The following is a 23,069-nucleotide window of genomic DNA, read 5'->3' as shown; positions in this document are numbered from 1 at the left end:
GTCAGAGTGAGGGTAGTCAGGCTACGACCTTTGACACATTGGGCTTTAATAGAAGGATGCTTAAGATATTTTTTAAAAATCACGGGTGCAGTAGAAAGAGTCTGGGGTCAGACAGAGCTTGATCCAGTCTGTCTGTTGACCAGCTATGTGATCTTCCCACACTTCACTTGGCCTCTCTGAGCCTCAGGGCCTCATCTGGAATCATGAGGATGACCGCCTCCCAGGGTTGTTATGAGAATTAAATGGGCAATGGGGATGACAGAGCCTGGCAGTCAGTAAACATGAGCTGCCCTTCCTGCCTCCTTCCTTCTACAAAGTCCTCTCTAAGGCTTAGGCACAATCACAGAATTTCCTATCCCGTTCCCCTCCCCTACAAATATGGGAATCCAGAGGAGCGGAAGCCCACCTCCCTCAATCCACCCAAGAAGCTGGAGTCAGGCTGGGACTCCATTCATTCACTCACTCACTCACTCATTCACTCAATGAATCCTTATTGCATGGCCAGGGCTGAATGGGGAGCAAAAGGGACTGTCTCCACCCTGGTGGAGTTTACGGTCTAGTAGAACACACAGACATTAATCAAACAGTCAGGCAAACACATATACCATTCCATCAGCAACAGCTGCAAGGGAGAGATGTGTAGGCTACGAGTGACGGGGGAGGTGATCTAGCCAGGAGGTCAGAGAAGGCTTCGCAGGGAAAAAATGAATGAGCTGAGAGCTGAAGGGTGATTACGCATTAACAAGGTGACAGACGGAAGAGATTCCAGGCAGAGGAATAAAACTACAAAAAGGCCCAGGGGTGGGAAGGAGGCCCAAAGTAAAAGAAGGCCAGCATGGCTGAGGGGCAGTGAAGAAGGGGAAGTAGGGAAGGAAGGAAAAATAAATGACTTTCGGGTTCAACTGGGTGGTGATGGTACCATTCCTGGAAACAGGAGACACTGGAAGAGGGCGAAGCTGGCAGTGGGGAGGCCATGAGGTCAATTCTGGACGTGTGGAGTTCAGGGGACCTTTGGGACATCCTGGCAGAGCCACCATCTGGGAATCTGGATACACAGGATATGAGAACAGGTAACCTCTGGGCCAGAGATATAACCACGGCAGTCACGTGTGACCAAACAGTGACTAAAGCAGGGGAGGGGGCCTGAGTGAGGTCACCTGCCAGAGACTGAGAGAAGGAGGCCTCTGAGAAACATTTAACACCCAAGAGCTGGCGGGTAACTGCAAAGGAGGCTGGAAGGAGTGACCTGAGAAGTAAAGTGTCACATCATGGAAGCTAAGGGAGCAGCGTGTATCCAGGATGAAGAAGTGGTTGACAGTATCCAACATTCCTGCAAGGCTCTACAAGATGCCACCTTACTGATGGGACCACCCAGTTGGGCGACAAAACTGGAGAGGCCTGATGTCCGGGGATGAGGCCTATCAGATAATCGCCCAGAGTGCCCTGGGAAGCGACTCAGGTATCAGAGGCTCAACTGCTGACAGCGTCCCTGGGAAAAAGCAACAAAAAAACAGAGACCCAAAGTTCTTGTCATTGTATCCAATGGCCTGGCCTCAGGATCTGGCTCAAACTAGAGGACAGAAAAGAGCAGATGCCGGCTTGGACACATCCTCTGTCCCAAGGCTGGTTAAATATGTATAGCTCTAAAACGAGGGCAATACTTGAGATCCGACACCAGGCAGGGGCTGTGCCTCCAACACAGGTCCCCAGCTGGCGAGGAGCCTGGACTGGGGCCTCCGGCTGCGGCAGTGGCTCAGCACCGTTTGCCGGCACTTCCACCCCCAGCGCTGAACCCACTTACCTGGTAAGATCCCTGGACCCTGGACTTTGACCGCCTCCTTTTCCCGCTCGTCCGCCTGCTCTGAGTTCTCAACCACCTGATCCAGCTCCTCACTCAGCTAAAGGGAGAAACAAAGAGGGCAAGGAAGTCAGCTACATCAGCTTTGCTTTTCTGGACTAGAATAAGAAAGCAGAAGCTGTTTCTCACTTAACTGTCATCAAAAAACAAACAAACAAAAAAAGAAATCACATGATATAGGGTATGTTATACCAATTCTACAGATTAGCACACTGAAGCTCAGAAAATTCAAATAACTTCTGTGTGTTAGTTTCCCAGGCGGCGGTAACAAAGCACCACTAACTGGGTGGCTTAAAATAACAGGAATTTATTCCCTCACAGTTAGGGAGACTAGAAAGCTGAAATCAAGGTGATGGCAAGGTTGGTTCCTTCCAAGGGCTGTGAGGGAGAACCTTTTCCATGCCTCTCTTCCAGCTCCAGATAATGGCCAGCAACCCTTGGTGTTCCTTGCTTGTAGACGCATCCCATCTCCGATCTCTGCCTCCATCTTCACACGGAGTCTCTGTGTCTCCACATGGTCAATCTTCTTATAAGGACATCATTCGTACTGGGTTAGGGCCCATTCTACTTCAGCATGACTGCGTCTTAACTAAATACATCTGCAATGACCCTATTTCCAAATAAGGTCACTTTCTGAGGTGCTGGGGGTTAGGACTTCAACATACCTTTTTGAGGAAGACAATTCAACCCACAATACTTTCCATGGCCACAGAGCAAAGAGCAAAATCCAAGTTAGTCTAGTTCCAAAACCCATGCTCTTAATCACTTCCCAAAGAAGGAGGAAATGCAAGCTTAGAGTCTGCTGAGGGAGCAGAGGGAACAGAAGTTGGTGTCAGAGCTAAAGTCCACCAACTCAGGCTGCTAATGGCAGAACAAAGTGGGGAGGGCAGACCACCCAGAGACAGGTGCTAATTAGCAGCCTAATAGCAAGCAACCTCCACCTCACTTCATCAGCGTTTTCACCTGTCAAATGGCGACGACGATACAATGATAACCAACAAGGTTCCACAGCATTAAGGAGAAAAGCAAGAAACACCAAGACCAGAGTTTAGAGGAGGACCTATCACTGGATTGGGAGGTGAGGGAGGGGATAGACTTCCCAAGTATTTTCTTAGGCTCACAGGGTCAACACTTAAGGTCGCAGGACATCATTAAAAATTCACCTCTAAGAAACTTGAGTTAAAACAAAGCTCTTACGTATCTAATATTCTTCCATCTCCTTCTCCATGCCTCTGCTCCTGCCCTTTATTTATTTTTAACATCTTTATTGGCGTATAATTGCTTTACATTGTTGTGTTAATTTCTGCTTTATAACAAAGTGAATCAGCCATATGTATACATATATCCCCATATCTCCTCCCTCTTGCATCTCCCTCCCACCCTCCCTATCCCACCCCTCTAGGTGGTCACAAAGCACTGAGCTGATCTCCCTGTGCTATGTGGCTGCTTCCCACGAGCTATCTATTTTACATTTGGTAGTGTATATATGTCCATGCCCCTCTCTCACTTCACCCCAACTTACCCTTCCCCCTCCCCGTGTCCTCAAATCCATTCTCTACGTCTGCGTCTTTATTGCTCCTCCCCTTTAGAATCAGGTAAAGCCTCTAGTTTAAAGCCCTAAAGCCCAAAAGAAAAGAAAACCAACACGTGAAAGATGACACCATGAAACACAGGTCCACAGTGGGAAGGAACACAGATCAAGAGGTCCCCAGGGCTCTTTCCCTTTTGCTGGCCAAAGGGCAAGGAGGATGTTAGTCCTGGGAAGGCCCAGCGCTCTCTGATCCAAGCCTCGCACAGGTTCAGCCTAACCCTAACACACTCCTAGCCCAGTTCCCCTGCTGACTACCTGCAGCCATAATAAACCCACCTCCTTGCCCGGCCCTGGCCAAATTCTCCAATGCCCCATCCTGCAAAACCCAAATCTCCCCCCAGCAAAGAAACCTAACTCGGAGCTAGGTCCACTCTCAGAATGACCCACACAAGAAAGCTTCAGGAGGCCTCCTTCTTCTGAAGAAGGTGAGAGACAGGGACTTCAGAACGGGCCACTAACGAAAGTAAGAGGAGGGGTCCTTCCAGCGTCTCCCACCAACGGAAACTGAATCCACCCTCGGCCTTACCCCTGCAAGCAGGATAACCGCCTATATTTTAATAAACATTTTAGGAGCCCTGCTAGGTAAGGAGATAATGCAGGTTGCGTGTGAATGGTGAGGGACATGGTCCTGTAAACCAGGACCCCAAAACTCCCCAGAAGCAGGAGCTGCCCACACCCTGCTAATAAGAACTAGCATTCACTGAGGGGTCACGACTGCCAGGCACTGAGCTGAGCACTTTCACAGACCAAGTCATCTAACCCTCAGAGCCCTGTGAGATAGGGACTATCATTACCTTCATTTTGCAGACGAAGAAACTTGAGGCTCAGAGAAGTTAAGTAACTTGACAAAAGTCACACAAATGGCAAGAGGCGAGGCAGGATAGGAATGAGGGTTTTTTGACTTAAAAGTCCTAGTATCTACCCACTATGCTCTATTCCCTACAAACCTGAAAACTTTCAGAGTCAAGGAAAGACACAACTCATTTCCCAGGATTCCCCCACTGCCTTGGGTACAGAATCTAGGGGCCACAGAAACCACAGCACTGGTTAAAATCCATCAGGCTCCTTTGGGACAAAGGAAATGGTAGGAGAAATACAGAAATTTGTCCCAAAGTCAGATTCTAGCCCAGATCCCACACTACAAAATGGCAAGCCTCAGGCAAATCTCGTCTGTCTTCAACTTGGCTTCCCCTTCTACTACGGGGCTAAGGCATCTGCTTTATATACTCCACACAGTATCATTTACAAAGGGAGAAATGTACATCAGTATTGATCAGTATTGATCAAGACAGCAGCAGTTCACATGAGAAGGACTGGCAGGATGACAGACTCGTCTGGGAAGTGAGACCCCTATGGAGCATGTGAGATTTGAGATCCCTCCTTGCACAATGGGGGGAATTTTAACCAAAGGAGTTTGAGAAGGGGTTAAAGAAGAAGAAATGGTGTGAGCATAGGCATAGCAGGAGCACGTTTTTAATCTGTGACTTTCCAGTGCCGCCAGAACCTAGGTGGGTGAGGAGATGACAAAGGTAACAGAAGACACGGCTGCAGGGCTGTGAAAGCTTGTAAGAAGTTTGGACTGTTCTGGGTAGACCAACGGCAGCATCAGGTGTATGTAAAAAGGAATTCTCGGAGATCAAGGCAGGGCCCAGCATGGGAGACACCGAACGGAGAGTTGGTTAGAGCAGACTTGGGGTCACAAACCTGAGGATTGAGGATATGGAACTGCCTGAACTTGCCAAGGGAGGGGAGCACGGTGGGGGACACAGGGGAGGGAAGAGAACTAGAAATGACCAAGGTTTGGGACCCTAGAGGAGGAGAAGGAGAGCAGTTCACTAGTGTCAGTAAGAGTCAGCAGGAGGAGCTGGTCTGAGGGAAGGGCTGGAACCGCAGCCTGCAGCGCAGCACAGACAAGAATGAGACAAAGAACTGGAAAGTTAGAGTTACAGTCGTGGGAGGAGGTGAAAGTGGAGAGAGAAACGGAACGGGGCGAGAAGCAGCTCTGTCGGTGAAAGCACATTTTCAAAGTTGGTTGGCCATCAAAACGAGCTGTAATTATCGCTATCGTTAGCAGCTGCAGGGGCCACGAGGCCTTGGGCGTGGAGGGGGCTGATGCCCACCGCGCCTCTGCCCAGCTGGGAGGAAGGCGCGGGTGCTTCCACTTGTTGCAAAGAACCTCGGCGTGGGGGGCGGGGGGGAGTCCGCCCGGCGGACCGCGCTGCTGCCTGGGCCGGACGAGGCTTTAATCATTCACCTGATGGTTAAGGGTCGAGACTCCGGGGCCCCGGCTCCATCCTTCTGCCAAGCGAAGGCAGCATCCGGAGGAGGCTCGGCGTCCCGCTTCCTTCCTGCTCCGCCGCAGCTCAGCACGCGGGGACCCCTCCTCCAAAGCACTCACCGCTACTCGGAGGCGGGCTCTGCCCGCCCGGACGCCCCCCACAGCCCAGCCGCCCGGACCCCCGGGACCCGCTCTGCCTCACAAGAAAATTTGCTTTCGCCCCCGCCCCTGCCTTGTACCTCTTGGTAGGATGTGGAGAGCTCCTGGCGGATCATGGCACTGACCGGACCTAAGGCAAACCTGAGCCCGCTGCGATCCCCGGGAAGCAGCTAGGCGAGCACCGCGGCTGCAGCGCCGAGACCTGCCGGCTCTCCGAGGCGAAACCGGTCCGCAGGAGCTGCTTCGAGACAAGGCGGGGCGCACTCGGCGCATGCGCCTCGCCCCCGCCGCCGCTGGAGCCGCGAAAGGGTTGCTGGGAAATGTAGTTCTGGGCGTGAGGGCCCCACTCAGCATTCCCGGAGTAGCGAAGCCTTTGAGTTACCCAGAGCCAGGCTTAACCCGCACGTTAGACGCACGTGCTTTCCTCTTCTTTTACTTCCTCTCTTTGTTGGAGGGGGAAGGACGGCGAAAATGAGTGGAAAGTGGAACAAGGGGGCCAAGTCAGACAGATAGGAGATCCTAATCTATAATTGAAAGAGGAAGCTTGGCCTTGTAGGTTATAACCATAGTTACAAGCACGTTCGTGCCCATTATGCCTTTCATCCTGCGAGGAACCCTGTAAAGAGTACATTTTTCTCTCTGTTTTACAGGTGAGGAAACTGAGGTACCTTGTTTCAGAAGGGATGGGGAGAAGGCCATAAACAAGTGAAGATTATTTAATCCAGGAACAGACGACAAAATCCAAGTTCTTTCCATTATTCCTGGGCCAGACACTTGGAGTCAGGACTTCTAGATTCTTGTCCTGGCTCTGCCCTTCTCCCACAGGTCTTGTAATACTCTGAGCCATCCTCTGTTCACCTTAGAATGCAACTGCTAAACCCTGCCCTGCTTCACAGGTCCTTATTTGAGCCAAAACAGGTCCTGCAGCAAAACCCAAAGGTGCTGTTCACAGTAGCAAAAGCCTCGTGCCCTGAATGTGGTGGAAAATTGGGTGTTTGCCCTGTGGCAGGGTGGACCCACATCATCCCCTCTTCCTGCTGCCTGAACAGCTGTTCTGTGTGGCTGCCTTGGGCTGCTTAGTAGTGAAGCAGATAGAGGTTGCCTATGCCTTGGTGAATGCTGCTCTGTGTTCTGGGCAGCTGCAACTCTGCAAACCCCTGCACTCAGGGCCTCTTCCCTCCTCAGTGGCAACCATAGTAGCACCAACCACATCAGAGCAGCCTGGACCTTCAGAGTGTTAGTACTGGGAGGCCTCCACCACCTCTTCTGACCACCCTACCCCAGCCCAGACCCTCTGCTCTCACATCTATTAAATGGGACAATATATATAGCACCTAACACATTGTAGGCATTCAGCAAATGTTTGTTAAATTTATGAATGGAACACTTATTGCATCCATTTCAGTTAACAGTTGCTTACCAAAACAAATAAACAACAACAAACAACTCATTGAATTACTTACTGCTTTACTACAAGGGAGGTTGATAGAACAAGTCACACAATCATAGAAATTTAGAACTAGAAGGAACCAGAGAAATCTAGTCCAGCCCTATCATTTCTCTCTACTCTTTGTTGGTATGAGCAAACTGGAAAATTATGGGCTCCCACATTTGAAGGAGATACTGACAAATACAATACCTGACATGGTTTAACAAATACAGTGTGCCAGGCACTGGGATATAGACATGAATAGGGTACTCCAAGGTCCTTGCTCTTGTGACTCTTCCATGCTAGAGTCGAGAAACAGACCTTGAACACGTTAATAGAATTTTCTGTACTTGCTGTCCCCAAGTCCTTTCCTCCCATTTCCACATGAGCACACACCAATCAGGCTTTTATGTTCTCCACTCCACTGAAACGGTGCTTATTAAGGTTACAAATGACCTCTGCGTTGTCAAATCAGATGGCCATTTCCCTATCCTCCTCTCGATCTATCAGCAGTACTGGACTCAGGTCATCCTCCCTCTTCCTTGTACACTTTCCTCCCCTGGCTTCAGGACACCACACGCTCCCACTTTGCTTCCCACGTCACTTGCTCCTCCTTCTCCAGTCTCCTTTGCTGGTTTCTCCTCATCCCCTCAACTCTACAGGGTCGCCTTCCTCAAGCTAGGTCTCTGATCTTTCTACTCACTCCCTAGGGACTAATAAAGTGGTCTCCTCTAGTTTCATGGCTTGAATTACCATCTACATCCTGAGGATTCCCGTTATGGGTTGAATTGCGTTCCCCAAAAAGATACGTTGAAGTCCCAACCCCTGGTACCTCAGAATGTGACCTTCCTTGGAAATAGAATTGTGGCAGATGTCATTAGTTGAGGTCACACTAAGCAAGGTGATCCCTTCGCCTGTTATAACCTGTGAATTTACAGGAAGATGGAAAACGATAGGAAGGTAGACACACAGGGTAAATGCCCTGTGATGACAGAAGCAGAGATTGCAGTGATGAAGCTGTAGGCCACTCACTTCCTCACCATCCACAGGTCTTTCTCGCAACATCACCTTATCAGCAATGCCTCCTCTGAAGCACCCTGCAAACACCATTGCCAGCTCGTGCCCCTACACTGCTTTATATTTCTCCCTAGCGTGTACCACCTTCTGACTTTCATTTTCAGTCTCCCTGCACTAGAATATAAGGTCCGTGAAGGCAGGGTGCTTATGTGTCTTGTTCATTGCTATATCCCAGTGCCTCCAACAGCGCCTGGCAGTTACTGGTACTCAACGAGTAGTTTAGTAAATAAACGAACAAAATAATTTCACATAGTGACAAGAGCTCTAAAGAAAGGAAAAGGGACCACGTGATAGCACGTGATAGGGCAGCTGTGGAGGGAGGTGCTGATTGTGGGGAGTCAAGAGAGGCCTCAAGATGGTAGTTACTTGTGAGTTGAGACCTGAGTGACAAGAGGGTCATGACGACCTGCACCCCAGGCCCATGATGACCTGCACCCCAGGAAGAGGGCACCGGTACAGTACAGAGGCCCAGGCTGGGACCCAAGCAGAAGGCAATGTGGCTGGAGGGGACCGATGGAGGGGCACTTAGGAGACAGAGTCAGAGGGGCAGGCAGAGGCCAGATCCTGGAGACTGGGTTGTGCTGATCCTGGGCTTGTTTGCTCTCAGATCCCATTCTCACCTCTCCTGCTCAGCTCTCGGTTACCGGGGCTGGCCCTGAAGGCTGGGTTTCCACTGGGTTCAGTCGAAGCACTGCTCGGAGACTGGAGGGGATCTGCGCAAGGGGGAAGCCAAGGTTTTTCCTTCCCTTGCTCTCTGCCCCTGGCAGCTTCCCTTCCATAGCTCTAGCCCCTGATGCAAAGGTTTTTTGGTGGTTGTAGCTTCGGTTAGGTGACCCAGGCTCCTAAACTCTAAAAACACCAGGATGTTGCCAATCTTCCTGCTTTGCTAATCTCTGGGCTCCCTCGGGGTTGCTTCTCAGCCTCTTGCATCACCTGTGTAACCAACTCCCTGCATTACAGCCATTCTGTTTTACTTAGATTAGTTTCTGTTTTCCTTGCAGATAACTTACTGATTCATTTGGAAAAATGAAGCTGGGTTCAAGTAGGGAAGGGCTATCAGGGGGATGCCTGGAGAAATCCAAGGGCATATGAGCACGCTATTAAATTATAGACTCACACTCAGTGTCTCAGGGACGAGGAAGCTAGATCTGATCAGTAGAAATTATAGGGAGTTTCTTTTGGCTCAGAGCAGTTCCTAACAAATCCAGCTGCAGGGAGAGAAAGGGCTCAAGCAGAGAAGCAGCACCCTGTATGCCAAGGAACAGGATGCCTCAGGAAGAGGGTGATATTCTAAGGGTTTAGAAGAGCCTCTTCTAATCTGGAAACGCTGTGACGTGGTGTAATGTGGTTACGGCACAGCTTACACAGCTTTTCACATCCATACCATTTTTACTTTTGACACAGCCCTATCCAGGAGGCAGGCTGGTACATTACTGATGTGGAAATTAAGATTCAGACGATTTGTGGACAGACCCTGTTTAGGCTGCTCTGCACTAGAAGCCCATTCTGTTGAAGTACATGGATGAGAAGGTGCAGTCACTGAGAGGAGGTGTAGCCTGGCGGTCAGGGGCTCTGGGACACAGGGCGTGTGCTCGAGTCTTGGCTCTGCCACCTACTGTGTGACCTTGAGCAAGGCACCTAAGGTCTGTGTACTTCAGCTTCATCATCTGTAAAATGGGTGATAATATTTCTTACTTCCTAGAGCTACAGTGAGGATTAAATGAGATAATACACGTAAAAGTGCTTGGCACACAGCAAGCCTATCTTTGGTGGCCGGTTCTCCCAACCACAAAATCTTGGCAAACCCCAAGAACTCAGTCCTTGGTCCTCCCTCCTTCCGATCCACGTGCTGCTCCTTGACAATCTCATCCATTCTGTGGCTTTAAATGAAACCTATATGCCAAGCATTCCAAAATTTATATCTCTAGCCTGGAACTCTTCCTCCAATTCCAGACTCATATAGCCAACTGTCTACCTGATCCTTCCACTTGGCTATCTAAGTGTTCTCAAACTGAACAAGCCTGATCTTGATCTTCCCCAAGACCTGCTCCTACCTCTCTCCTTATCTCAGTAAGTGGCAACCCCATCCTTCCAGCTGCCCAGGCCAAAACCCTCAGGGTCATCCTTGGTTCCTCTCTGTCTCTCAGACCCCATGTCTTGTCTGTCAGCAAATCCTGCCAGCTACACCTTCAGAACAAATCCGTGATCCACCCACTTCTCACCACGTCCCTGGCTACCACCTGGGGCCAAACCGTCTTCATCTCTCACCTGGATTATAACAATAGCTCCCTGCTTCAGTCCTTGACCTCCCCTCCTACCCCTCTTCCCTCCTCGCTGTTCCTCCAACAAGCCGGGCACTATCCTTCCTCAGCATTTAAGCAGTTTTCCCTTTGCAGGGATTGTCCTCCCCCAGGTTACCTCCCTCACCTCCTGTAGATGTTCATACAAATACTGCCTTCTCATTGGGGCCTTCCCTGGTCAGCCTATTTAAAATTGCAACTCCCAATGCTCCCTATCCCTTTGCCCACTTTATTTTTCTTCCTAGCATTCATCACCATCTAACATACTACTTATGTATCGTGTTTGTCTATTTCGCCCATAGAATGTAAGCTCCATGGGGCGTGGATCTGTCTTGTTCAGCGATGTGCCTCCAGTGACCTGGTACATGGAGGCCCTCAAAAAGTACTTGCTGAATAAATCTGTGAAGAAATCCTTGCACAAATGTTAGCTATAATTATTTCAGTGCATGTCTTGTGCCCTACCCTCTGCAAAAATCCTTTGGGGACTCGAAATTTAAACACAACTGGGAAGAAAAAAAAATCAGCCAAAAGTAAAAGTGAATTAATGAAGTTGGGGTCCTAGGTTGTAAATCTCTCTTCCTGGGTGCTGGAATGTTGGCTGTGTCAACTCTGTACCTAATCAAGGAACTGCTGTAACAGACGCCACTGTTTGGCGCAACTTTCAGTGCGCAGTCTGGAGTCGGGAGCCCCCAGAATCCTAGCTCCAAGTTTCCGGCTTCGGCGTCCCAGCGGCCGAGCACAGCCCTCAGCGCGTGGAAGGCGCGGAGTCCGGCTCCTGGCTCCCGGCTCCCGGCTCCGGGGCCTCCGGGTGCCGGGCGGGCGCGCGCGGGGAGGGGTTCCGGGGCCAAGGGGCGCGCGCGCGCGCGGGCCCCGCCGCCCAGGCCGCCGCAGGCCCGATTCGGTGGGCTCACCATGACAGGCCCCGCGCCCGGGCGGCGGCTGCGGTGGCTGGCCGCGCTGGCCCTGGTCCTGGCGCTGGCCGCGGGGCTCCTCCCAGCCGGGGCCGGGCAGGCGCCGCGCCCTGCCGAGCGGGGTCCTCCGGTGCGGCTCTTCACGGAGGAGGAGCTGGCCCGCTACGGCGGGGAGGAGGTGAGCGGGGAAGCGCCGGCCCAGGGACCGGGCCGAGTCCCGGAGGAGGGGATCCCAGGAAGCCGCGGAGAGGGAGGAGGGGATCCCAGGAAGCCGCGGCGCCGAGGGGAGGCCTCGGGGAGAGGCGCGGGCCTCGGCGGGCGCCCCCTCCCGGAGCCCCGGCTCCGAGCTGGGCGCGAAGCCTGCCGGGCTCCTCTCTCCAGGCCTGGATCGCCGCCTGGGGACAGGGGGGCAGTCCCCAGCACTCGGGGCTCCCTGCTTCCGCCTTCCCCAGCCAGAGCACCCCACCCCGCGCTTCGTCCTCTCTTCCCGAGAGCTGTTTCCTAGACTTTTGGCCGGCGGTCTGTACACGAACCTCAGAACTTTTTTGTTTTAAATGTAAGCATCAGCTGCGGGCACACACTTCTGCCCGCTCCTGGGGGGAGTGGGGGGAGAGGGAGAGAGGGAAGCAAGGCCTGCTCCCCGGGTTAGGCGGGAATGGGGGCAGGTCCATGGTTGATCCAAACTTTCCCTGCACTTTGCCTTCCTCATTTACCGTGCCCCTCTGCAGCTGACTCCTCACACTGGCTCTTAATAGCCGTGCTCTTGAGGCTGAGCCAGAGCTGGGGGAGAGGGCAGGGGGGGAGATCGGAGGTTAGAGACAAAGATGACCCCCAACCCCAGACGCACCCACTTCAGTCCACATCGGTCAGCAGTCTGGACGTGTCTAGGATATTCCTCACAGCCATCTGACCATTCGGGTTGTTGGGGCCCAGTGCGATGGCCCTGGAGGGTGGGAACAGGATGCTGCACATGGGAAGGGCCATGGAGCTGATATTGGATCAGGAGGTGGGGGGAACAGTTTGGTGGGGAAATCAGGGAATTACAGCATTTCAGAGTTGATAGGAATCAACCTCCTGCTTTTACAGGTGAGGAAACTGAGGCATGCCACCAGTTAGTGGTAGAACAAGGAAGGAACCTAATATTCTCTTGTTAAAACACTCTGGTGTGGGCTCCCTAACCCCCAAGTTAAGTAGCCTTAGCTGGACTAGTTTCTCCAGGGGGATTTAGAAACCTGGCCCTCAGGCAGTGGTGCTAGTTTGGGCATCACTGTAAAGAGAGGTTGGTTAGAAGCCTGAGTCATTGAGAACACAGAAGGAGGGAGACAGGTATGTGACTGGATGTTAAGGGACACCATCTTCTGGAGCAGCAGCGAACCAGATGGTACTGGGTTAGGGAACCTGTGCAGAAAAGAGTTAACATAACAGGCCCGCAGTCCTTAGAAAGGCCTTGGCTGATGTCTGGATTTCCAGGGTGTTCTGCATTTCCCTAACAGATAAAGGTGGCTCGGTCTGGGCTCTTCGTAGAAACTGTGCATTCATGTTGAACACTGCTAGGCAGAGAGGGCCTGCATGGCCGGTCCCCAGTAAAAACGTTGGGCTCTGAGTCTCTCATGGGCTTCCCTGGGCAAAAACATTGCACACGTGTTGCTGCATTTTGTTGCCAGGGAAAGAATGTGCTCTGTGGGGCCCCTCATGGGAGGCAGACAGTGTAAGGAAGTCCACAGGTACATAGATTCCTCTAGACTCTACCTGTGTCCTTTCCCCTATGACCCTTACTACATCACTGTAATAAAACATAGCTCTGAGTACAATTATATGCTAAGTTCCATGAGTACTCGTGAATCTCCAAATGGGGGGGTAATCTTGGGGACCCCCAGCACAGAGTCCAAGGGAAGAGAGAATTCCTAGTGGAGACTGCATGCAGCAGCCATGCCCAGGGTTCAGGATGAGGACTGAGAAAAGACCCTTGGCTTTTTTATGCTGATATTATTATTATTTTTTTTTTTTTTTTCTTTTGCGGTACGCGGGCCTCTCACTGTTGTGGCCTCTCCCGCTGCGGAGCACAGGCTCCGGACTAATGCGCAGCCTCAGCGGCCATGGCTCAGGGTCCCAGCCGCTCCGCGGCATGTGGGATCCTCCCGGACCGGGGCACGAACCCGAGTCCCCTACATCGGCAGGCGGACTCCCAACCGCTGCGCCACCAGGGAAGCCCTATGCTGATATTATTGATTGATACTCAACTGCCAGAAGGAGAGAGGGAGGCTTGAGATGGAAGCGGGTTAAGGAAAGAATTGTTTGGGGTGTGGCGCCCAGAGGATGTCTGCAGGCAGAGAGAGTGAGAGAGGAGAGAGGCAGTTGAGCGCAGCTGGTTAGAGCTGCCCTGTGCTGAGGTTTGCCCTAGATGGTTCTGGTTTATGCCTATTGTCCTGGGATAATTATCATTATTATTATTTTTTGCGGTACATATGCCTCTCACTGTTGTGGCCTCTCCCATTGCGGAGCACAGGCTCTGGACGCGCAGGCTCAGCGGCCATGGCTCACGGGCCCAGCCGCTCCGCGGCATGTGGGATCTTCCCGGACCAGGGCACGAACCTGTGTTCCCTGCATCAGCAGGCGGACTCTCAACCACTGCGCCACCAGGGAAGCCCTGGGATAATTATTAATAGCACCACCTTTCACTCTCAGAAGTGTTACCGTTTGTATAATACATTATACAAATAGTATAGTTAGAGCGTTATGCCTTTGAATCATATCTGGGTTTGAGTCCCTTTGGGCAAATAGCTAAACCTGTTGGAGTCTCAATTTTCTATTTTCATCTGTGGTACTTGTTATCAGTCAGGGTTCCACCAGAAACAGAACCAGTGAAAAAAATATATATATGGGTATGTTTTTAATTGCAAGAATTGGTTCATGTGATCATGCAGGCTGGCTAGGTAAGTCTGAAATGCATAGGGCAGGCTGTCAGGAAGGGCAGGCCGGAAACCCTTGGCAGGAGCAATGCTGCAGCCCACAGGTGGAATTTCTTCTTCCTCGGGGAAACCTGAATTCTGTTCTTAAGGCCTTTCAACTGATGGCTCACCTAGATTATCCAGGATAATCTCCTTTACACAAAGTCAACTGATTGTAGATATTAATCACATCCACAAAATACCTCCACAGCAATACCTAGGTAAGTACTGAATAACTGGATACTGTTGCCTATCCAAATTGACACATAAAACTGACTGTGATAATGGCTACAGGATAAGAGTTCCTACTCTACATAGGGGTTTTGTGAGGATTAAATGAGATGGCGATATGCAAAGTGCATAGCGTAGTAGGCCTAGTGTAGTCTTAGCATAGTAAGCCTTAATCAATCTTAGCTGCTATTATTTTTATTAGCTTACTATTAAAGATACAAACAAGAGGCACTATAACAGGCCTATAATCCTCTTATGCAATTCAGAAATCAGATAAGCTCTGAAAAGCAGAAGGTTTTTTGTTTTTGGCCGCGCCGCTGTGCATCAGGCCGGTTCTTAGTTCCCCAACAAGGGATCGAACCCATGCCCCCTGCATTGGGAGCGCAGATTCTTAATCACTGGACCGCCAGGGAAGTCCCAGAAGGTTTTTTCTTTTTTACGTCATTTGACAGCAAAACCCTGCCTGATCTGAACTCCTTTGGTGATGGAACCTTGTTGGAGCTACGTGAGTCTATTTATAGTCTTTATTTATCCTACTTAGTGTGAATATCCATGTTTATGCTTTACTGTGGAAATATTGATAGAGATGACGATGGGGTGCTGCCTCAGACCCCGGTAGGTGTTCTGGCATGTGCCCCATAACACCTTTCTAAAATCTGACAAACTCTGAATTCTAAAACACATCTGACCCCCAAGGGTTTCTGCTATGGGATTGTGGACCTTGTATAACAAGTCGTTCTGAAACAACTAGCTATGAATTCTCATTTCTGTTATAATCCTTTTGGACGAGAGCCAAGGCAGACCCACCTGTTCCACATTCTGCTGCCTGGTTTGTGGTGAGAGCTCGCGCACCCCGACAGGAAGCTGCCTGGTATCTTCAGTGGACGCTTCAGATTGGAAATCACGAAAGACAGGGGTCCCGGCTGCTGGTGTCTTTCACCGAACCTACTGTGTTCTGGATCTACTGCACGAGGCCCTGTGCTCCTTTATCCCTTTCGGGCAGTTTAGGTTGTCAGAGTGATCCACAGTGTGGCTCCCTGAATCATTCCCACGTGGGAGTGTGAAGATAGCTACACGTGTGCTTCCGGCATGAACTAGTCCTCTTGGAATACCTGCTGAAATCCGGCCTCCCCGGTGCCTCTTCAAAGCCCATTCTCCCAGTAATCCTAGTAAGGCTTGCAAAGAGGCGGTCATTTCAGGGACCTTTCCTGTAGATAACACACAGATCACAGAGTAAGCATGTTGAACAAAAATGAACGTAGGTTGAGAAAGGTCACATGTGTCCAGAGGGCCTTCCTGTGGACCCTGATTTCTTCAGCTGCCCTTATAACTAGAGAGATTGATCACATGTTTTCATTGGCAGCTTTCGCCGTGTCACATCAGCTGTTCTTTTAGCAGGGCTTCACTGTTTACAAATTATATAGGTCAAAGACTGGCGTTCAAGTTTTCGACAAGGACGAATGTCGCGGGAAGGGCTTTAGAATCAAACAGGTGTGAGTCTGAATTCTGGCTGTTTATTTACCAGCAGAGAAACTGTTGGCAAGTTATTTAAACTCTAAGCCTGTTTCTCCATCTACAAAACAGGTATAGTAATACCTTTTCCAGAAGGTCATTGTAAAAATTGACCTAAGTGACATCCGTTAGTATAAGTAAACATGTATAACATATGGAGAGAACCTAGCACAGTGGAATCTCAGTAAATATGAATTTCTCTGCCCTCCCTTTGATCACACCTGAAATATATTAATTGTCCTGAATTATAAGCCTCTAGTAACCAGCATGAGTGGCTGAGGGCCCAGCCCAGGCAACATGAGCAAAATAATATTCTTGTATGACTTACCCTCACATCGAGCTTTTAGAATAGAAAAACAGCATAAATCACAAGCCATTCGTGAGTTTGGTCATCGTTCTCCCTCGGGAAATAAATGTGTGGCAGGACTGGCGGGGAGAGGTGTATATATCCCTTCTTTGCTGCTGGCATTCTAACCTGTATGTCAGACGCTGGAATCTGCAGAATTTTCCCCAACGGAGACGAGTCACTGGCACGTGAATGTTATTTTCCCCTGCCTTAGCGATGGAGGAAAAAGGCGGGGGAGGATTGGTTTATTAAGGAAAGCAGATGTCATGAAGCAGTTAGCTTTGGGGTAGGGCGGCTGGGGTGACTTCGAGGGTTCTCTTTGGTCCCGAGCAAATGTCATCCTCCACCCTCCAAGGGCAAAACTGACTTTTGCTATCCTCAGAAAATATGTTTTCTGCCTTACTTGCACCGTAGGATACCAAATGCAGGGAGGGGAGGGCCGCCTGCCCCCATACCCCCAGCATGACTTCTGGGCCTGGAACCAGATGTCTGTATTTAACAAACACTTAATATAGAGCCAACTCTGCCAAGCACTGTCCTAACCACTTTAAAGCATTTAATGATGACCCGTGAGGAAGGAGCTATTATTGTCATCTCATTTTTCAGGTGAGGAAGGAGCCATAGGGCGGTTGAGTAACTTGCCCAAGGTTACACAGCTAGTGAGTAAAAGAGGTGGACCAGGCTGTGCTTTCTCCAGTTTGTACAAACGAAATGAACCCCCAAGAGCCTCCCTTTCCATCACTCCAGGCAGTGACCTTTTCGGGGGTATATTGGTTCAGCTAAGAAGAAGGTATCAGAGGGCAAGCATGACCAGAAATGTTGTTTACCTTCTGAGTTTATTTAGGGCAACCCTGGACCCTGAGCTTACCCAAGGCCCCTCTAGGCTTTAGGGTTATTCTTTGTAAATGGAATTTGTCTGTGCTCACTCACCAGCTCTCCCTGGAATCTGTACTAAGGGGGGATGGGGTGACATTTGTTTTCTGCTTTTCTAAAACTTAATAGTGAAGAGTAGGGCTTCCCTGGTGGCGCAGTGGTTGAGAGTCCGCCTGCCGATGCAGGGGACACGGGGTCGTGCCCCGGTCCGGGAAGATCCCACATGCCGTGGAGCGGCTGGGCCCGTGAGCCATGGCCGCTGAGCCTGCACGTCCGGAGCCTGTGCTCTGCAACAGGAGAGGCCACAACAGTGAGAGGCCCACGTACGGCAAAAAAAAAAAAAAAAAAAAAAAAGTAGTGAAGAGTAGGACTTGTACTTCTTCTGAAAGAATCATTCTGGACAGACAATAAAGAATATACAGACAGTGAAGGCTGTTGGATAGAGGCAGGTGAGTAAAGAGGTGAAACCACCCTCTCTAATTATACAATAAAATGACGGCTTGCAGACGTTTCGGCTGTGTTAAATGTATTTTGCATCCTACCCTGGTGTACACACACACACACCTGAAACAAAAGTGCCGTGAAACTATGCTCATTCTTACTATGTGTGAAGCACTCTAATGTTTTCTAGTTTCTGCTCTATTTTGAACTTTGTTTTTCCTATTTCATTTTTTTTAAGCCTGTTGATAAATCACTAAATTGATTGCATGACCCACTAATGTTACCAATGCCGATTGCAGTTAGAAAAACGTGGCCTTAGACCACTGGAGGGCCCAGGTATTTCTGCAGAAGACAACATCTGTAGTAGTTTCTCTCTTTTTCAAGAAGAGTCACCGGTGAGGAACTTCTGCTCTGTCCCCCAGCCTCTGTTGCAGGGTCTGGGGTGCTGGAGGCCCAGGAGTTCCCGCCTTCCTGCCTGCACCCAGGCTCCAGGGCTCTCCCAGGTGTGGAAGAGGCCCTCCTTCCTCTGCCGCACTGCTCTGGTATCCCTTTGTCATGGTAGCTCACGTGGCACTCTCTCCTGGCCCTGCTTGGCCACAGGTAGGGAGGAAGGCCAGATGGCCAAGCAAGCCCAAAACCCAGAGGAAAGATAAAGGCCCTGCCTCACTGATGCGGGTGACTCCCCTGGTTCCCTAACATTTGGGTACCTCCGACCCACTCACTCCCTGTGTCTTTCTTCATGGCCCTGGGTCTTTTGAATGAATTTCCCAGGACACCCACCCTCTCCTGGTCCCAGGCAAGTGCACTGTCCTTGTGCTGTGTGCCCCCTGGTGGGGCAGGGACTGAGCCTTGGATTCCTGGGCTCCAGATTCCAGAAACTGCTTTCCCTCTGATTTGCTCTGTGACTCTGGGTAGGTCTCATAATCTCCCCAGGCCTGGATGACGAAGGTGCATTTGTAAAACGAAGCTGTTAGACAGATTATCTTCAAGACCCCTTCTGATTTTAACTTATAATTCCTCCAGAGTGCTTATCTGTCGCTTGGGAATTACATTTTTTTCTATCTCTCCTTTTGTATACCCAGGAATATAGGAAAAAATAAAGTGTAAAAGCCAAGGAACTGCAAGGAAACAGTATTGCTCGTATATTTCTAGCGCCCTAAATGGCTTTTTGAAGGACAAACTGGTAAAACATAAAAAGTGATTTTGTTGTTCATCTACTTATATTCAATATATCGCAATAGGCCTCAAGGAGAGAACAAATTAGAAAGTACCTTGTAGAAAGATATTCGTAATGCAGCCGTTTATAGTTCTCAGGAATTGGAAATGATCCAAAATAGAATAGCTACACAAACAGGTACACAGCATCACTAAACTAAAATAGAACTGTTGAAGTGACAGCTGTTTTAGTTATTTCAATACATGAAAATGTTTGTATGAACTAATATTACCTGTAGGAAGCAAAATATTGATATAAAATAAATCATTTACACTGATTACCTCCATGTATGTACATTGATGAAGATGAAATTTGGATTAATTTTTTTTTCTTCCTGGCCATGCCATGCGGCATGCGGGATCTTAGTTCCCCAGACAGGGATCGAACCCATGCCCCCTGCACTGGGAGCGTGGAGTCTTAATCACTGGACCGCCGGGGAAGTCCCATGGACTGATTTAAGTAATCCATTTAATATTCTTTTGAGTTTTTATCTGTACGGAGCTGCTTCAGTTCCTGGGAAAGGTATTGCCATAGGCTTGTCATGATGCTTCGTGACTTTTCCAGGTTTTTGTGAGTGGGCATGACATTGCGCAGGTGGGGCGAGCTCCCTGAGGACCGGCTTGTAACTTCACCCGCCACCCTCTGCACCGGCTGTGATGGGAAGAGATTTTACTCACTTGAACTGGCGGAGCTGGGCTCTTTGTCTCCTCACAGCTTCTCTCCTGCTTCCTAGGAAGATCAGCCCATCTACATGGCAGTCAAAGGGGTGGTGTTCGATGTCACTTCTGGAAAGGGTAAGTGGCTTGGCTTTATGAATCCTTACCTCTGGGGAGTGTGGCAGCCTGAGTGGGTGCTGGAGGTGTGAGGGAAGGGAGGGAATGCTGGGCAGGTCCTTCCCCCCGCCCCAGAATGAGTTCACAATCTTTGTCAGTGAGGTACTTCAACAGTATTTTTCTAATGATGTCATGCTCTGCTCAAAAGCCTTCCGTGGCTGCCTGTTGCCTATTGAATCAAAGTCAAACTGGATGATTTACCCTAGATAAAGCAGTGAGAGGAAAAGTATTACTTAGCAAAGAGTCGTGATCCTAGAACATTATAGAACGTTTTAGTGCCATCTCATGTTTTCCGTAATGGAAACTACAACTGATATCGTGGAAGTAGTCTTGTAATGGTTCATTGTTTATCTGATACCAAACAAAAGATGTATGGAAGTAGAGTTGGCTTCCATGAACATTTAGGAAGACAGGACACTTTTCTTGTTTACATTTTTTTAAAATATTTATTTATTTGGTTGCACTGGGTCTTCGTTGCGGCAGGCGGGCTCCTTAGTTGTGGCTCGCCTGCGGCATGTGAACTCTTAGTTGCAACATGCATGTGGGATCTAGTTCTCTGACCAGGGATGGAACCTGGGCCCCCTGCATTGGGAGCGTGGAGTCTTACCTACTGCACCACAAGTAGGAAGTCCCTCTTGTTTACATTTTAAATATTTTTAAGGGATTATTTTCATTCTGTATTAAAAAGAAAAAAATCACCTCTCAGCCCAGCATGTGTGACTTATTCCATATTCTGAATTAGCGCAATCCAGTGGGAAGGCTGGGGGCGGCTTATTGGACTTCCCATCCTCACTGATGTCCCTCTCCTCAGCTGAGCCTTTGCAGGATTGGGTGGGGTGGGGTGGGGTCTCAGAAGCCCCGCCCCGTGCCGTGTACAGGCTCCTGGCTGCTCTGTGCACATGCACTCACGTCTTCTTCCTTCCTCCCCACTACAGAGTTTTACGGACGAGGAGCCCCCTACAACGCCTTGACCGGGAAGGACTCCACCAGAGGGGTGGCCAAGATGTCCCTGGATCCTGCAGACCTCACCCACGACACTGTGAGCCAGATAATGAGCCTCTGTCAAAGTGTCCCACCTCCTTGGCCATGGCCTTTTTTCTTCCCCACGCCCCACCTCTGGGCAGTAGCAAAGCTTCCTAACTAGTCTGTATACTGTTCCAGAGGTAGCCAGTTGTTTTCTTAAAGTAGATATCTGCCTGTGCCCCTCCTGCTCCAAAACGTTCCGGGGCTCCCCACTGCCTGCAGAGTCAAGTGTGAACTCTTGTGAACTTGAGATCAAACTCAGTTGATCTTCAGAGTTTGGCTCCAGGCTGCCCTGGCTGCCCCATCCCCCTGACAGTCTGCACCTGCCACCCCCCAGCCTCTGATAGCTTTGCTGTTAGTCTCTGAGACCCGCTTTCCAGGCCACTACCGGTAGCTCAGGGGAGGAACAGGGTGGGAGAGCAGAGTCTCCGCCGTGCTCATATTTCTGTGAAGGAGAAAATAGCATTAACAAAAACCATTTCGGGGGTCTAAGTAATCCCAACAGAAAGGCTGGCATTCACCCCCTGTTGTGCTCAGGTGAGTCACACTCTTAAGCTGCAACGTTACAGAAACAAATCAAGAAACTACAGAGAGGGGGAAGGGTGAGTAAATCTGTAAGGGGAGGAGTGTAGAGGGCAGGGGGCTTAATCGCGCAGGAGGAGGTGGTTGCAGACCGCAGAGCGCCCCCCGACGCCGACCAGGCTGGGGGTTCTCTGGAGTCTAATTCCTACATCAGTCAGACCACAAACACGGTGCAGCCATTGCACCCCCCACACGTAACCTCCGCAACACACACGCACACACAGGGCTGTCTCGAAAAAATTGTCCACGATTTGTTTTCTGAAACACTTTTTCCCTCGCATTAGGGGACGTGGGGCGAGTAAAGTCGGGGTAGGGGCTGGCGAGAAGCCGGTGGCAAGCACGAGTCACTCATTCCTACCCCTGTATTTCTTGGGCTTTTCTCCCCAAGACGGGCCTCACATCCGAGGAGCTGGAATCCCTGGATGATGTCTTCACCAAAGTGTACAAAGCCAAATATCCCATCGTTGGCTACACAGCCCGAAGAATCCTCAACGAGGACGGCAGCCCCAACCTGGACTTCAAGCCTGAAGACCAGCCCCATTTCGACATAAAGGACGAGTTCTGATCTGCAGGAGACCGTTCTCGGGGGGGTGAGGCAGGGAGACACTCAGATGCAAACTCTCCTGCAAAACAGGCTGCTGGGGCCTCTGGTCACCGGATCTGAATAAAGCAGACGTTTAACCTGGAACACTGAATGCCCTTTATTGCCCTTGGTCCACTGTTCTACCCACCTGGGTATCCTGCCCGCACACCAGCCAGGGAGGTAATAGTCGCTGAGGGGGGACACCTCCTAGGTGTCAACACGGATGCTATGGGGGCAGAGGAATTACGAGTGACCTTTATTGCTTCTTTATATTGCTCTGTACTTGCCAAGTTTTCTGCCATGACCATGTGTACTTCAGAATAAGCGCCAAAATAAACTTCCTGTTTTCACAAAAGGACAATTCTTCCACACGTGCCCTCTCCTTGGGGCCTCGTCAGCACCCCTTGTCTCTGCTGGCCTGCTTTCTGTCTCCCCTGCCTGTGAGGGGGCCGGGCAGCAGGAGCATCCAAGAGATGTGGCAGAAATGGGGTGCATTAGGTGGAGGGGCGGAGAATGGGAAAGAAAGCTCTTAAAGGGCCTGGCGTTACACCACGACCAGGAGAGTGACGGTATGACCTGGCTTCAGCCCCTTCTGCAGCTGGAAGGTGGTGAGGAGGGCGGGGTCCGGTATGGGCAAAGCCTGCCCTGGAGGTCATTCCAAAGATGGTGAGGCACATGCAACACGCTGGACTCAGGTCAGATTTCATAAGGAAATCCCTTTTGAGGGTAGGATTCTTCCCTCTAAGGGACATTTGGCAATGTCTGGAGCTATTATTTTTAAAATTTTGGTGGTTAAAACTGTAGGATGCTACTGGTATCTAGTGTCCGGTGATGTTGTTTTTGTTTTATTTTAAAGACTTTTTAAAAAATATATTTAT

At 50.2% G+C, this 23,069-nt stretch overlaps 2 protein-coding genes across 2 annotated transcripts in view; one reads left to right on the top strand and one right to left on the bottom strand.

Moving 5' to 3' along the window:
- The window catches only part of PACC1 (proton activated chloride channel 1), a 47,842-nt gene extending 41,738 nt beyond the window's left edge, over positions 1–6,104 (bottom strand). The window contains exons 1-2 of the mRNA XM_082679454.1: positions 5,967–6,104; positions 1,802–1,898 (exon numbers count right to left, since the gene is read on the bottom strand). Coding sequence (XP_082535580.1) covers positions 1,802–1,898; positions 5,967–6,002 — 133 coding nt within the window. The 5' untranslated portion in view covers positions 6,003–6,104. The remainder of the gene's footprint in view (positions 1–1,801; positions 1,899–5,966) is intronic.
- Positions 6,105–11,459: 5,355 nt separating this feature from the next.
- Positions 11,460–22,529, top strand: NENF (neudesin neurotrophic factor). The gene is made up of 4 exons (XM_082659034.1): positions 11,460–11,781; positions 19,904–19,964; positions 20,939–21,042; positions 21,997–22,529. The coding sequence occupies exons 1-4, from the start codon at positions 11,605–11,607 to the stop codon at positions 22,171–22,173; spliced, it is 519 nt and encodes a 172-aa protein (XP_082515160.1). The 5' UTR covers positions 11,460–11,604; the 3' UTR covers positions 22,174–22,529.
- Positions 22,530–23,069: the final 540 nt, after the last annotated feature.

Source organism: Grampus griseus, assembly GCF_964374135.1.
Source record: "Grampus griseus genome assembly, chromosome: 1".
In the NCBI taxonomy this organism is placed as follows: domain Eukaryota; kingdom Metazoa; phylum Chordata; class Mammalia; order Artiodactyla; family Delphinidae; genus Grampus; species Grampus griseus.
This window is presented reverse-complemented; position numbering and strand designations above follow the sequence as displayed.

Bases quoted from the DNA above. Each gene is read 5' to 3' on its own strand.
- NENF (XM_082659034.1), top strand. From the start codon at position 11,605: ATGACAGGCCCCGCGCCCGGGCGGCGGCTGCGGTGGCTGGCCGCGCTG. The intron at 11,782-19,903 runs GTGAGCGGGGAA...CCTGCTTCCTAG, and splicing joins CCCGCTACGGCGGGGAGGAG to GAAGATCAGCCCATCTACAT. The intron at 21,043-21,996 runs GTGAGCCAGATA...TTTCTCCCCAAG, and splicing joins CAGACCTCACCCACGACACT to ACGGGCCTCACATCCGAGGA.